General features: G+C 39.2%; 1 protein-coding gene across 2 annotated transcripts in view; it reads left to right on the forward strand.

Moving 5' to 3' along the window:
• The first annotated feature begins 446 nt into the window (after positions 1-446).
• TTC33 (tetratricopeptide repeat domain 33) overlaps positions 447-17,067 on the forward strand; it is a 48,420-nt gene continuing 31,799 nt past the window's right edge. Inside the window, exons 1-2 of one of the 2 annotated variants that reach the window (XM_075136206.1) lie at positions 447-917; positions 1,600-1,828. In XM_075136206.1, the coding sequence (XP_074992307.1) occupies positions 587-917; positions 1,600-1,828 (560 nt within the window). In that variant the 5' untranslated portion in view covers positions 447-586. Of the gene's footprint in view, positions 918-1,050; positions 1,337-1,599; positions 1,829-17,067 lie in introns of those variants that run through there. The other variant, XM_075136207.1, reaches the window with a different exon arrangement.

Consider the following 17,067-nt stretch of genomic DNA (forward strand, 5'->3'; position numbering starts at 1 on the left):
TTTTGAAATAAGCAGCCAGGTGACAACAAATTACTGCAGAATTGCCAGCTAGGCAGGCTGGGCCACCAGCCGTGCTAGCCTGGCCCCCGACTGCCTTCCCCCAGGTCCTGTATGCCCTCCGGCAGCAAAGAGGAGCGGGCTGGGGGAACGCTGGGCCCTGGGCGGCGGGTTCCCCCCCTGCCCGGCCCTGCGGCGGCTCCGTACCTCGCGTCTTCCGCTCGCTCTGCCCGTGCAGCGGGGATGCCCGTGTGTGGTGGTGCTTGCCCCTGCCACCGGGCAGGTATTTTAGACCCTGCAGCCTGTCTTACATTTTCCTTCCTTTCCGGGAGGCCCCTCCTGCTCAGCCTCCGACATTTTCCCCCGCGGCGCTCCCAGCCGCAGCCTCCCCCCGCGGGAGCGCGCCTCCCACAGGGAGCCTCAGCACCGCCCGCGGAGCTGCGGGGCCGCGCAGGCGCCATGCCCGCGTCCTCCGCCGGCGGTACCCGGGCGTCCCGCGCGGGGGGTGACCAGCGCCGCCTGCGGGCGCCCCGCCGCGCGCACGCAAGCAGTACCGCCGCACTTCGCTCCCGCCGCACTTCGCTCCCTGATGCGCTTGGCGCGGATGTCATTAAAATCCTCAAAGCCGCATCACCCGTCCTGCACCTCCCGCTGCGCAGCAGGGAAGAGAGCAGCGCTCCCCTGCCGTGCCCGGACGCCTGCCGGCATGCCCAGCGGCGCCCCGGGACTACAGCTCCCGGCATGCCCCGCGGGGCCGGCGGCACTGGTTCTCCCTGGCGCCGCGAGTGGCGATGGCCCCTGCCGGTGCCCTGCCTTCCCTTCCGGCTGCTGCCGCCCCGCCCTTCCGCTTCCTGCCGGCTGGAGGTCAAGGGTTGCGAGGTCCTTCGAGCCGGAAGAGACGTGCCCGGAGAGGAGCGCAGGTAACGGTCTCCGCCGCAGGCCCCTGCCCGGGGCTCGAGCCACGGGAGGATGTGGGGCGGTGCCGGGGCCTCCTCCGCGGGGAGGCCGGGGCGGGGCGGAGCCGACGCGGGACGCGGTCTCCCTCAGCCCTGCCGCCTCCCCGTCGGGCCTCGCTCCCGGCCGGGGTGAGCGGCGGGCCGTGCCCCGCCGGAGACGCCCGTCCCGGGGATGCCTCGCTGGCTGAGAAGCCGCCGTGCCGGGAAGCTTCCCCGCAGGCATTTAGGGCTGTGCAGCGGGAGGTTTGCATGGCCGTGGCAGCTCGTAGCCGTCCGGGGCAGTGGCCGTGCCTGTGATGCGTCGCTCAGCTGGGACCGAGCCGTTTCCTTTCTCCTTTTGTCTGGTTTCTGGAGTGTTGGCTTCAACGCTGTAACGCTTTCCGGTGTGTCAGAGCTCTGGCTTTTTTTTTTTTTTTTTGCTTTTTTTTTTTCCTCCCCTCTCCTGCGAGAGAACATCTTCCAGCTGGGGTCAGAATTATAGCTGCCTGCCTGACATCTCTGGTGAAGCCGATGGGCAGAATTTGTGTGGAGGAGTGGCAGTCTGTTACATATTACTGTTTTGGAATCGAGATGGGCAAAGTGTATTTTTTCTTCTATGTACTTAAAAGCTAAATTACCTAACTACTGAAAATACATTTTTCTCTAGTTCTCCAAATGGCTTCTTTTGGGTGGAAGAGAAAGATTGGTGAGAAAGTCTCAAAAGCTACTTCTCAGCAATTTGAAGCAGAAGCTGCAGATGACAAGGATCTGGCCGATGATGATGATGCTAACTGGGTGCATGCAACTAAGAGAAGAAAGGAAATTCTTTTGGAAGACTGTGTGAAGAAAAGTAAGCAGCTGAAGGATGAAGGTGCAAGTTTGGCTGAAAATAGGAGGTACTAATGTTATCTTACACTTTTTCATTAACTGGATAAGTGCTAAATGGTATTTTAATCACTTCTTTAAACACTAGGTAATTTGCTAGCAGCTACATTCACGTTTTTCATATTTGAAAAACTGATCATTTCTTTCCTTCTACCTTTACTGTCTGGGGCTAAATAAGTTGTTACCTTTGCTGGTGTTGGCAGCTGTGAAATGAAGTCTATTCCATCTCATTTTTGTATGTTCATGTAACAAAAAAATGATAGAAGGAGGGAGATGAGAAACTGTTTGAATCTGGAAGCTGAAAGGGTAGATAAGATACCTGTCAGTAATGCTTTAGCTACTCTGGTAGCTTTCTGTCCTGTTAAGAGTAAGCTTATTTGCATGTGTACAGTGCCTAGGCAAATACTGCAAAGCAGCTAATGCGCTGTTAATCTGTCTGATGCTTTTGGAAAGTCAGGTTTATGTAGCTGCTCTGAACATCTAATAGCAGCACTGAGTCTTGAGACTTCGGCAATTTTGGAATGATGTGGCAAAGGTGGTTCCATTGTCCTATTATGCTTCATGCAGAAAGCACCTTTGGAGTAGGGGAGGGTTAGAGGAGGGAAGGAGGGACTATAAATTACATATTAACTACATAATTTGGCTAGATCTTCTCTGGAGGTGGACAAAACCGTTCCAAGAATAGTCCCCTTACAATCTGCAGAATGCTTGATATCTAAATCTGTATCCTGACTTTACTTGTATGAGCATCTCTGCTTTATTCATTGTCTCAGACCAGGTATAACATAATTTTCCTGGTAGAAACTATTCCATAATAAGTCAGGATGCGCTCCTGTGTTGTTAAACTTTTTGTGTTAGGAATTTCATCCTAAAAAAGGATTCCCTGGGCAATGTGGAGGAGAGAACAATGTAGAAGTTTAAAGCAGGCAAGCTTATATATGATAATAAACACACTGTGTGTGGTCTGGTCTGATTTTAAAAATAATAAATAAATAAAAAATTTCTTTGAGAACAGGCTTCTGTTAAAATATTTCAATACAGTTTCCTCTTTTTGCTGTTCACTTGAATGGTGACATTGTTCGGGGGGCAGTGATTCACTTCTGAACATCCTTATGTGTTCCTGAGTTCTGTAATTCCTGAATAAAATTTTGAAGCCTTTTAAAGGTGACTTTAAATTTAAACCAAACTAAGCTAAATGCTGCCATGTACCAATACCTTTAATGCAGTAGCTGTATAACTTGGTTACATTAATATTAATAGCTGAAAACACAGAATACACAAATTAGGAGTCTATTAACATCTTTGTTTTTAACACTGGAAATAAATCATACAGTGGTCTAAGAAAGGTAGGTCTATTCTATCCTTTTCAGGATATAGAGATTGTGGTTTTAAGCTGGAGAAAACAGAAGTATTTCTAAATGTTTTCATTCCACATATGGTAATCACTAATATTTACTGTACTGACATATATTAAACAGAGATTGATTTTTATTTCTGTCTTATCTTCCATTCTACCTTTGCCTTCCTTGTATTTTGCTTTGGCTATTGTATAACTTCTTTCTGTGGATTTTGGTGTTTTGATTTTTTGTTTTTGTGTATTGTGTAAAGTGCAATAAAACTCCTGAACAGCAGCAAGTAATCTGTTGTATATGTGGTTTGGGGCAGGGGGGTACAGACTGTTGCATGTTTATTTTGAGCAGCTGGTGATTTTTGGTGCTTTTAATATCTTAAGTTGGTCTTAGAGATTGAGTTTTCTGTTATGTATCAGTTAGAAAACAATACAAAAGCTTAACCCATCCATAAGTAGCAACAAAAGGGTTTTTTGTTAATTTAGTGAGAACTACATCTCATCAGAAGTGCTTGGAGAGATACTGAGAAACACTGAATGGCTTATAACAAGTGTGAGAAACAAGTAACAAGAAATTAAAATGCAACTTACCACACTCTTTCGTGTTAACACTCTTATATCTGAGGCTTAACAGAAGTTCTAACTTGAAATTATAGTTTCCATCAATTACTCTAGCACACTCTGTACAGTTTGGGCAATTATGGTAGTATGATGCTGTCAGGGCACATAACTTTCAGACAGATCTTTCTCTTAAAAAAAAGATTTCACATAGATTAGAGGCTAAACTCACAGTTGGAGGCTTTTGCTACTTAAACAGGTGGAATACCACTACAGGGAACTTGAGAAAGCAGACTGAAAGGAATGTTTATTCTCTCTGGTGGAAAGTGATTGCTGTAATTGTGTTTCAGACATACATGGTCTGTTTCTTGAATATACATTTGTACAACATAAGCAGACTCATGTAAATAATTAAGTACTTAATGTAGGTTGTTTCTTGAAATCTCAAAGCATAATAACAGTTAAAGAAAGATTTGAGCTGGATTGTGTAGCATTTAGGTAAAAGGATGGTATCTCTTCCACTGAAGAAACTCAGAAGAAAAGCAAAGACTGAGCACTAGAGGGTAACTAAGGTGGTATCTTAGTTGGTGTTACTTGTGGAGTGGAGAGAAGAACGGGATCCTGAAAGACTTGGGAAGAAGAAAGAGGCTAAATGAAGGAAAGAATGGAAAGTAATAAATTAAACTTCACTTCTTATGCAAAAGAGACTCTGAGGTAATGTGCATGGCAAAATTAATATGATGAAAGATTAATTTTATAAGCGGATCCACTATTACTTAGCTAGAATAGTGATTACCACCTTTATGCTTGGTGAGTCCATTAGCTTATTTTTCTGGTAAGGGAAGGCTGTGATGGTGTTACACCCCCACTATGGTTTTGTTAGTCTCTGTGTATGCAGTAAGTCTGTTTCTGTGGATGAGAGATCTGATTGACTTGTGATTGTAAAATTAGTCTCAGTGCTTCTTGGGGGGAAGGAATAATGAATGGGCTTCTTGTGGGTCAGAATTTGTACAGCCTGCTTTCTTTGCCCATTGGCATGGGTGAATTCTTTTGGAGGTGGCAGCCCTCTGTGGGTTTTCAGCTTTTGTAGGAGCTGGTTGAGGAGTATTTGTACTTGCTGTAATGTGTGTGGATGAACCTGTTAAGCTGAGACTGAGACATACACAGAAAAAAAATGGTGCTGAAGAGAACAGTTGCTGATGCATATTTTAGTCTTTTTGTGGGATGGGAAGAAAGAGAAAGGTGGGAAGACTACCAGAAACAGGTGTTGAACTAAGTTGATTATCCCAGTGGGACTGTTATTGTGGAAGACATGGCTTAGGAAATTCTGGCCTAGAAACTTGATCAATAGGCAGTTATGAAGATGACTTGTGAATGAGTGATCTCACTGTCAGAAAGGAAAGGCAGATATGTGGAACAAGTGGCACATTTGTATGCACTTTTAATGTGTGGGAAGGAGCAATTAAACAAATGTACAAACATACACACGGTCTTTTGGGAAACAGAATATTGTCTGTTGGTGGAAAGAATGGAGAATATTCCAGATGAGAAGTTGTTTTTGCTTATATGAATGCTTATAATGCTTGCAATTTATTCAACTTGAGACACCAGTATGGATGTGCCCACATACACTGGAATTAAAAAAAAAAAAAAACAACGCAGAACACAAAACCCCAAAACAACAACCATAATCTAGGTTAGATTTCTTGTGTTGATAGTTCTATACTGTTTTAAATCCAGCACAATCTGAAAGGGTAAAAGTTCATGTGCTCAGCCTCAATATTTTGAACACAGCAATTTGCAATTACAGTGTATTTTGACTGGTAGGTGGGTAGTCTTTGGCTGTGGACACAAGCTTAAGAACAGGTTTAGGTGAGGTTAAACGATGAAGTATAATGTCCTCAAACATATTGCATGTAGAGGGGTAACAGCAAGGAGAGGAAAAACTTCTGTCAGACTAGTATCTTCAGTATAGTTGAGTTGCATATTCATATAGGTGGCTTTGCAATCCCCTGGGCCGTTTTCAGACTACAGACGTTTTTGTAGCTGGTCCAGTAGGTGGAGATAGAGTTCTTCTGAACGTACCCTGAAGATGTGCAAAAAATGCTCATCTAAATACTTCATTTTCTATTGCAAATAGACACTATTGGGTTTAAATTCTTATTGATTTGCATTTAATTTTTCAATTTTGCTAGATAAAAGTTAATACTGCTCTCTTCTGATGATATTTATTTATTATTCCATATTGCACTAAAAAAATCTCTCTCTCTAAAGCTGGTGCTGGTATGGGAAGGTCATGTTTTCAGCTGGAACACTCTTATGTTTTGGCTGAGCTTATAGAGATTCACCTATGTTAAAAGAAATACTTGATGTCACTTTGTCACTTGATGTCACTTGATGTGTAGATTAGACTGATTAATAAGGTTTGACTCTTTCTTTCCTTTAGCTTTTGCAGCAGCAAATTAAATAAGGACATGTCAAAGTGCTATGAGCAGACCAGAAAACAGGTCAAATTTCATGAAACTGTTTACTTTTCTAGAGGAATTAATCTTTGAGAATTACTTAATTTAGTTTTCTAATCTGTTTTAAAAAGCACTGTGAAGTGCTACTTATTCCACATTTTAGCAGTTCAGACTTTTTTCCCCCTGGTGCTAATATGCCAGCATCACTTCAACATGTGTAGTTTGTGATTCCTTAGCAATATGAGTTGTAATTGAGTTTGTCTTTCTCACTAGACATTGTAAGGTGTCAGTGTCAGGTGATGAGGCACACTCCTTTAAAAAGTGTGTTTGGTGTAGTGGTAAGTTAAGTGTTATCAAAAAAATAATATATTTGGCAGACAGAGCAGAAGAATAATACCTATTTAAATAAAGTTGGAAAGCCTTTCTGTCATGTTCTTACAACATTTGTATTTGTTCAATTTATCCATGTCTTTCAGGTTTAGATTATGATAAGGACTTGATTACTAATGAGTTACGAAAATGCTAAAGTAGTAAAATTGCTTTCAGGTTATCCTGATAATCCATTTTGATGCAACTACCATGGAAAAGGGCAAAGATCATTGTGCTGAAATTGCCTTTCAATTTTCAGTCAATAAAACTGATGTTACTTATATAATATAGTGTTAATAAAGAGCTTTCCCAGGAGATCCAACAGCTATCTTTGGCGGAAACATTTCAGCAGTTTAATAGGCTGAGTTATGGAGTAGCCTAGGTGAAGTGGGGTATTTTAGAGAGAAGTGGGGTCCAGGAGAGCTGGTTGCATTTTTTTCAAGTTATCTCCTCCAAGCTCAAGAACAGTTCATCCTGATGAGGAGGAAGTCAAGAAAAGGTGATAGGGGTCCTGTGTGAATGTACAGGGACCTCCTGACAAAGTCCAAACATGAAATCGAAATGTACAAGAGGTGGGAGCAGGGTCATGTGGCCCAGGAACACCATAGAGACCCTATCTGAGTATGCAGGGATGGGATTAGGAAAGCCAAAGTCCACCTGAAATTGACTCTTGTGAGGGATGTGAAGGGCAACAATAAGAGCTTCTACAGGTGTATTGGCAGCAAAATGAAGACTGGGAAAAATGTGGGTCCTCTGCTGAATGGGGTGAAGAATCTAGTGACAAAGGATGCAGAACAGGCTGAGGTACTCAATGTCGTCTTTGCCTCGGTCTTTACTGGTAAGACTTGCCTTCAGGAACCCCAGGCCCATGAGACCAAAGGGAAAGTCTGGAGCAAGGAAGACTTACCCTTGGTGGAGGAGGATCAGACTGTGAAATGTTTAGACAAACCTGACATATACAAGTTCATGGGACCTGTAGGGGTGCATGTATGAGTGCTGAGGGAGCTGGTTGGTGTTACCGCAAAGTCTCTTCGACTGCATTTGAAAGGTCATGACAACTGGGGGTGGTTCCTGAGGGCTGCTAGAAAGCAAACATCACTTCTTACCTTCATGAAGAGTAAGAAAGAGGATTCAGGGACTTATAGGCCCATCAACCTCAAATCCGTCCCTGGGAAGGTGATGGAGTAAATAATTCTGGAAACCATTTTGAAACATAGAAGTACAAGAAGGTTATTGGGAGTAGTTGGCATCGATCAGCAAAGGGGAAATCATACTTGGCCAAGCTGGTAGATAACAGATTGACCAGAGGATGGTGTGGACTTTGCATCCTTGTTGATACTCAGAACCCGACAGGACAATAATCTGAGCAACCTGCTTTAGCTGACCCTGCTTTGAGCAGGGTGTTTGGACTAGATCTCCAGAGTTTCATTCCAATCTTGGCCATTCTGTAATTATAGCCCATTGAAACTATAGATGCATTTAGAATACAGAAGGTAGTTCCTCAGACTTGAATTTGACTGTACATGTTGTTGGTATGGAATGTTTCTCAGTGGGCGGGAAACTTCTTTCTGTTTCTTTAATTTATTTGTCATTGTGTTTCACTAGTCCATATATCTCTGGTGGAATGCTTTGGGTACGAGAGAGATGCAAAAAAATCAGCAGTCTTTGCTCCGCCTTTTTACCATCACTGTCTGCTAACAGACCTTATTTAAAGCAAAGATGTATTTTAAAAGTTAGAAAATTAGAAGAGTTGATTCGTTAGATAACCTGGGAGTTTACAAATGTAGCTTTTATTTCTGGCTCCTAGAATAAAGTGGAAAATTCTGTTAGGCTGCTGATACATTGCATTGGGAATGTTGACTTTCCATAAGAGTGATCTGAAAACGTTACAGAGTTGGGTTTTGTAATTAAGTATAGGGGAAATCAGTGGAAAATGCTTATTATGAAACTAGGAGAATGTAGTAAGTACTCACTCCTACTATTGTTTGTAGACTGAAAATAACTGTTCGGTATCAGTCCTGGATGTAATTTGCATGCCAGGTATAATTAACTATTCCATATAGTGCTTACCTCTTTTAGAGTGAATGGCCAATACCAGTGTTCTCCAAATAAAATGAAAATTTTTTATCTCGGTAATTATTAGCTTTGATTAGGTTGAGTGTTTTCTAAGGTCAATCATGCAAAAATGCAGAGAAAATAGGTAGGCTTATCACTGTAAGTAAAATTGTATAGTACGAATAGGGGCTAGATTAAAATGGTCATGCCTTCTAGTCAAAATAGCTGATCACTTTTTAATGTTTTTCAGTGTTTACTGTCTATTGTGTGTATATAAAAACTTCTTTGCTGTCAGCTTCCTTGAGAATGTCTTACACATGATACGCTCACTAAAATGAGACTAAAGGTGTGTAAACTGTAACTCTTGAGTGCAGAACACATGAGCTGAAATGGAAAAGACTGAACAAGTATGGACTTCTTACCTCCATTTTTTGGGAAAAGCACATGTTGCAACTTCTCTTTTATTAGTCAGAATATATGGTTTGTTTTGCAGGCCTCATAACTTTTCTACAGAATTAAAAAAAAAAAAAGGTGCGGAGACTGTTTTAAAGTGTTTAACACCCTCCTGTAAACTGCCATGTGAAGCAACACGTTAATGTTTGTTTTTAAGTTAATTTTTATTGCTAGCTTTATTGTTTTTCCTCACTTACTGATAGAGTTGCTGCTTCCTGGTGATGCATCTAGTTGTCTTCCCTCACTGAGGAGGAAGTTCTTTGCAAAATGTTTGTTTTAAGTAGTTCCTTTTGTTTAAATTGCAATTTATCTTTAATTTAGCTGTTTTCCTTTTGTTCTGGCAAGCATTATTTTCCAACAACTGGTTATTATTTAGCAAAGCAGGAGTTCAGTTTTGAAATTGTTACTAATTTAGTGCAGATTTTTCTGAGTGTGTGTGCAAGAAGAATTGTAGCTTATTTAAACTGTACACAGAGTTTGAATAATTTTGAGAGTATCTTTTTTTGTTAGAATTATTGTTACTTGAGGATACTGCATTGTGACATTGTAGTATCCATCTGTATTTGACTGTGTGCATGATTATGTAGGTGTGTATTCGTTAATAGAAGCAGAACTGGAACAACTGTAGACTGTGGAAGCATATATTTATTTATGTTTTCTTTAAGTAGAAAACACAATTTAATTGATGCCTATATATCATCCTATATAACTTCAGGCACTTAGTGGAGTCAGCCAAGATATGAATCTATATTTGTTCAAGGTCTCTTCACAATGTAAGGAGAAAGAGGTATTGACATAATCCAGCTCACTTAAGAGCTTAAATTGCAATTTGGAGATTCCTGTTGCTCAGTTAACCCTATAGTTACATTATATATGTAGCAGGACCATTTTGTGGTGCTTTTGCCTTCCTGAACAGGGTGGCCATGGACAACCTGCCTGGGAGAGTGCTGGCTGGCCACAGCCATACCAAGGACCACTCTGTAAAACTGAGGGTAAGGCAGCTGAGGTGCCAGCGCCCGGGAGCGTTCCCCGGCGCTGTGAGCGTGCTGGTGCAGGTGCAGCCTGCCAGGCTCCAGGGTGACTGACTTGCTGTAAATGCTTGAGGTTAGGTACCTAAACTTAGGTGGGATGAATCAGGCCTAACTGCTAATACCTGTTCGGAGATGAAGGATAATTTGTGTGTTATCTCTCTTTGGATTTAAGTTTAGAGGTTCTATTCCTTCTATGCATGAAATGTAATTTGCAGAACTTTATAAGTGAAAAGCTGTTGTATTCACTGGACATGTGCTATGTAGTGTTTTTTTAAATGAACCCTTTGAAAATGTGTCTGTTTACTTAAAAAAACCATTGGATTTAAATATGTAGAGTATGTTACTGGAATTGAAGAAGAAAAAAAAAATTGGTTCTTAAGTAAAAGTTTCATCAGTATATATTAATTTTTATGTATATGTTAATCTCTCTATATAGAGGAGTCATGCCTGACAATTACTTTCTTCTATCCTTTTAATGCATGTGAAGTTACTGGAAAATAATGAATACTTACCTCTAATTTTTACATTTTGTTTAAAAAAAAAAAAAAGGATTTTCTTTTTACTAATAAGTAGGGCAGGAATTGATAGTTTCTGAATTTTTACATTGCTAGCTGCTTCTGTTGCTTCTGTTTAATTCCTAGCTCTTTTTCGAGACAAAGAAGTTGGTTTAAGACCAAATAGAGTATTTGCATCTAATCCCAGAATAACTGTGTAGTACTGCTTAAAGACCTATAAGGAACTACATAACATAATGGACTGTAAATAAATAATATATAAATATAAATATTATTATTACTATTTTTATTTTCTTACTTATGACAATATTTTACATTTAATTTTTATCACTCATTATCATAGCTGTGCTTTAAAAATTAATTCAAAAAATATGTGAAAGCACATGTGCTGACATATTTCTAGCCGTCTAATTTATACACAAGTAGAGTTAATTACTCTTAGGTTTTTCAACTTTATCCTTTTGACAGTCTGTGATTTTCTTTGAATCTGATGTGTGTGTGCCTTGCAGCCTTTGATGAGATATTTTTCCTCAGTAACGCTTACAACCTTTTGCTGCATATGAGGGATAATAAGTGTATACAGCAGAGTGCACCTGGTGCATTTTCATTTCTTCAGAGTGTTGTGTTGAGATGAAGTACTCCACTGCAAGTTTCTCTCACAGTTGGCTTGCTTGTTTTCAGAGTTGATCTCTGAAACTGCCTTCATTCCTTTTCTCTTGCTGCATATTACTGTTACAAACTGCCTGGGACAGGGACGATCTTTTAAAATAGTAGGCATAGTGGCACCAAAACCAGCACTATTGCCCTCCTTCAGAAATCAATTTCTGCTAGCAGGTCTGTACTGGTAGATGGTGGCTAGAGATTCCTGTAAATACTTTAATGCAAAAGTTAAACTATCTAGAAAGTTAAAGAACATGTTTCTGACTTGAGCTAAGAGATTTTGCCCATAACATCAATTAGACATTCTAATAATGCTGCTCTTAAATGTAGAGAATTCTATTATTTATATACATAATATAATACAACTTAGCAAAATCTAGTAATTGACATTCATAATCTAAGCAGTTTTTACAGAGAAATACAACCTGGGGCCTTTTCCACATCCTTTGCTTGACAGACACTGGCAAGAGTTGCTCTACTGAAGTACTGCTGTCACAGTGTCCAGGATTCCTTATATTAATGACATTATATGTTACGACTTGGATACTGTAAAGTATGATCGTGTTTAATTTTTTTAAAGTTAGTTTTGTGGTTTTGTTTTGTTGTCCAGATCTATGTTAAATACACCTAGTTGCTTTTACTTGAATAATAAAACCTTTTTATTTAGAAATTACTTTTTCATAATATTATTTCTCTTCATAGGGGCGCAGCAGGGAAAAAAAATAAAGTGGTTTCCTAATTTAATACCTTTATCCAATTGCTCTTAAACAAAGCCAAGTTATTGTTGCTTACACAGATAATATTTCCCTCCACTCCTTTTGTTTTAACTGCCTTTATGGTTCATGGAATTTAATTTTGAAACAGTAATTCACTATCCGTTGCATGATCCTCATTGAACATGATGTGTACCTGTTGTTCATTTCTTCTAAAATTAAAATGTACTGAATCATAATTGTCCGTCAGCATTTGTTTCAGGAGTTTTCTAAAGAAGTAGGATAGGGCAATGTGTTTTGTTACAAAGATCTTGGTTTGTTTTCTAGTTCCCTAAATGGCATCCTCCACAGCTTACGGCATATCATGAAAGTATTGTTAAACTGGAAAGGATGCTTGGCATTAAAGGCTCAGAATAAAAACTCTATAGGAACGACGTCTTGTTCAGTCAAGTCTTTTGAAGGGTTAGTTCAAATAATGGGTGGGGAAAATCAAGAGCGGTACATTCTCTTTTTTCTTCGTTGAAATATTTGATACTGTAGGACTGCTAATTTTTTAAGACTTGACTCCACAACATAATGTACTACCACAAGAAAAATTACTCGTAGGGTCTTGTACACTAATATGTGGTGATCAAATTAATAAAGAATTAATTTATTGTGGATCTTGACTTTCTCTACTGCTTTTTGTCCTGTCCACTTACTTAAATGGGAGTTAACTATTTAGTCATTTTGTAGACAATTGTTAAATTATATCAGGGCTGAGTTAATTGAAAGCAAGGGCTGGTATACATGCTACCTAGCTTTGGTTATTTACAAATCAAGTATCTAGTCAAAGGTTGCAGTTCCATCCCTGGTTAAGCTGATTTCAGTCGGAGTCAATGTGACCCAACTCATCACTTAACCTCTCATTTCCACCCCTTTGCAATGGTCCCATTTTTTTGTTTTACCCTGGGGGGAGCCAACTTGGAGTACCGGTTTGTCACTGGACTGGAGAAGAAGCCTAGCTGAAAAATAGTGTCTTTCTGGTTGCTGGCTCTGATCTGGATCACAAATGCTGTTGCCAAAATAGGCAGGAAAACGGGTATTAGAATAAGTGGCCAAACAGCAAGGGAAGTGGAGACAAATTCTTTCATTTATGTGGTATTGTTGTCTAGTTGTTGCCTGTGTGTTATTGTTACTGTATTGCACTTACAATTTGAAGTTGATGTCTGTGAATGTATTTTCACTTGCAAGCCAGCCATTTCGGTTTTTGCAGTTTTTAAATGTTCATCTCCTTCAGAATGAGTCTAATTCTTCTCTCACCTTATCACTGGACCTTGAACAAATTACTCAGCTCATAAAGGACTGTGCTAATCTGCTAATATGCAGAACAGTTATTTTCTCTAATTTTAGCAGTACATAACTGAAGTACGCTTTTTGTATGGAGGGTAGGTGCAGAGAGAGTCGTAACATGACAAAATTGTTAACATACATTGCCAAGTACTTTTGGTAAACTGTGTGACATATGAAATAGGAGATAGATGTTGTACATTCTTCTTACTACAATCATTTGGGTGACCAGTGCATCCATCCCAATCTCCAGAGAAGAATCATGGTATTTATAATATCATGCTCAGTCTTCTAATACGGTGTTTAAATACCGTGAGTCAAAGGTGTTAGACAAAGGGCTGTACTTCTCTACCTCTGGATGGTGCCCAGTACACTAATACTATATAGTCACAGAGATGATGCTTCCCTCCCCTCTTTCTTACTTTCTGAAAAACAATCACAGAAATTTTGTTTTCATGAAGAACTGAAGTTTACTATTTTGAAGCCAGTTCAAACAGATAATTTTTACAGGCTGCCATTCTTAGTGTGTATTGGACATGTTTTCATGCCAGTCTCTGGAGTTTTACTGGCTCTAGCAGCCAAATGGCAGATCTTAAAAAAAATCATTTGTTTTGACTTCGACCAGTCAGCTGGTAATAGAAATCTAATGTAGCAGACAGTGGTTTAAGCTTTTTGTCTTCTGCAAAAATTAAGAAATGACAGTTAAGACAAAATGCAGTTCATAGTTGTAGGGTTTTTTTTAAACTAGGTTCTTTGGATAAGAGATGTTGGCGATGAATAATGGCTTGTATTCAGCTGGCTCCACAAGCCTATTTTACTGTTACAAATGGAAGACACCTGTTAGATATGTTAAATAGCATAAACTTATTGAAAAGAGTTCTGCAGCCTAGGCTTCTCTGTAGGAAGTTGTATTTGTCTGGAAGCTTTAATACAAGCTTTTCTCTTCCTGGCAATTGGCTCTTGTGATGATGATAAATTTGCCCTCAGTGGATTTGGATGTTGACATAGATGTTTTTAATTATCTTTAATCTAGTCTGTCAGTGAAACTCTTCTGTTTGTCAGGAGGTTAACTTTCCCTGGTATTGCTCACACATAACTTATTTTCCTGGACATATTATTTGAAGTATTGCATGTTCTAAAATAGAATTGTAGTTCAGTGAAGTGTTTTAACTTTCAGTCTTCAAAGAGCATTTCTGATCTGAATTTGATTAATATTTACTGAGACTTCAAAAAGGACTTAAATAGGGACTTAATAAAGAAAAGGTTTGTATAAAGCATTCTGAGGGGTAGGATCACATGTTGAGATTGAAATAATTTTCCAATATAGAAAATCAGTTTTATTTCAGTCAGCCCTTGCTAGACCATTTTTCTGTCACTGCCAGATTGAAAAATCTGTTTGTAGAGCTCTCAGTGTGAAGGTGGTAGGAAGCTATTTGCTAAAGATGCCATTTTTTTTATAATGCATTCAGTTTCATAACTGTCACAACATTTGTCATGTTTAGTAAAGTAAGGACTGTGAACTTCTCCAACATCCAAACATATACTTGAGATGCTAAAGTTTAGCTATCATGTGAGACCATTACAATATAGCGGTGTCATTGCTGCCTAAATAAAGCTCTCTTCTTTGTGTTCCTGTAGCCAAATGGAGAATTACACTGGGGAGCTACTTGATGTGTTAAAAAACCCTAATGTTTGACAGATTATAACCTGGATTAGACTGTTGACTTGGTTTAAGAAGCAAAAGCTTTTATACTGGTGCAATGCAGGGGCAAGAAAGTAGACTGAGAGGAGGAGAGTGCAGAACGACTTTTGAAACTCACTTAGAAGGACTCTACAACTTTATATTATGACATTTGTATTTGCCTTTCAAAAATGTGGCAGAATTCCAATAGTTCTGTACTGTGGGCGGAATTGAATGAACGAGGTTTCAGAAATTATTTATTTCAGTAACTGATTTCTTCTGTGGGATTCAAAGTAAGAAAGGAATTCCAAGCAATACTGGAAAAAATTTTAGAAGTGTTGTTGACATACAGAGTGGAAGAAATTAATAATAAAATTAGAATCATAAATATTAAAATTTCCTAATTAATTTACAGAATAAATTGCTGTCATAAAACCTAAGGGAGTTTTATGTAAATTACTGGTATAAACAACTTTACATGGAGCATTGCGTAAGTATGGGAGGAATCTTTAACTTAACTCTTTTTTTCTGGCTAGTTTGTAGTTAATTTATAGTTGTTGACTATATTTTAGCCGATTGTGAGGGTGCCCAAGTTATTTAATTTTGATCATCACATTCTGATAATGAATTGAGATTGAGAGAGAGAAATTTTAAATATTGAACAAAACTGGAGAAAACCCACCAAGGTTTTCGTTAGGCACTATTATGTGTATGCAAAATCACACTGCCAACAAAAATTATCAGTCTGAATCTATTGGTTCTTGTAAGGTAGCTTATCACTAGAAACATAACAGCATTGTAAGTGACTGACTAGCTCTGTCATGAAAATTGGAGCACAAACTTGAGCTTGCCTCATCGGTCCCTTTACAGAACATTTTCGCCCGGTGACACTGAGGCTCACCACTCCTTGTCTCTGCAGTGCCGATAGTGAGAGTTCCCACTCTTCTTGCCACTTCTATGTGTACGATTTGCATGTTAGTCATCTTGGGATTTAGAAGTGTCTGATACATTCCTTTAGTTCTGGATGGAGACATCCAGTCTCTATACAATCTGTATATGCGTATATTACGTCCTTGTAGGTAGATCATACTGTTTATTACACATCTATATTTCACTTATTTCAGAAGACTTGATGGTTTTTGCTGATTAGTATTTGCATGGGTACTTTATAGTAGTTTTACATCGGTACTTTCTAATCGTTTCAGCTATGTGGGGAGGTTTATAGGGTATCTGCCTACTTAATTTATTGATACTTTCATGAAAAATAAATTAAAATTTCCCTTTAAGTCTCAAAATGCCATAGAGAATTACATGTTTCCTTCTCTCTGTTTTTGTATAACTTCTGTCATTGTTACTCTGTGATGTTGACATCAGCAAACATTGTAAAGAGGCCAGAAGTAATAGAAGGAAAGAAAATGAAGGGGAATTACATTATTTAGTGCAGATAACAAGAGCATATCAACTGGATGAAATGGAATTGCTCAGAATAGAATGTGAGCTGACTATTGCTTTTTGTGTATCATGTCTCCCAAAATGTTTTGCCCTGTTAATACCCTACCCTTGAGCATCATTTTTTGGCAATAAGTCATTTCAAGATAGATAAGTACTGGTATCTAAATCCCAGAAACTTTTTTTTGGTGCTTTTTTTGGTGCTGTTGACAGCTTTTGACTTCTTGCCCTAGTTTCTATGACTGATTTCTGAGAACCAGAAGGATCATAACAGGAGGTAAGAAAGACAGAGCTGTCAGCTGTCTGTGGACAAATAATTAAAAGGTTAAAAGGATTAAATGGCTACTCAACTAAGAAGAAAACAGATGGTACCCATCATTCTAGCTCTACTACTATGTTTCTAAAGTTTCTAAAGAACAAAGATATTTGTTCTATCTGAACAAATAATTCTCAAGACCAGAATACGACCTCAAAATTGCTTCAAATGCAGCATAACAGTTTTTCTTCTACATTTTTCTTCCTGCTGCTTTAAGAGGAACTGCTGTTGAAACTATCTTGAGGAACTAAAGCTTTGTATTTAAAACTTCATTTCAGCAGTAAAAATACATTATTCTCTGTGGATACTTA

Source organism: Calonectris borealis, chromosome Z, assembly GCF_964195595.1.
Source record: "Calonectris borealis chromosome Z, bCalBor7.hap1.2, whole genome shotgun sequence".
NCBI lineage: Eukaryota > Metazoa > Chordata > Aves > Procellariiformes > Procellariidae > Calonectris > Calonectris borealis.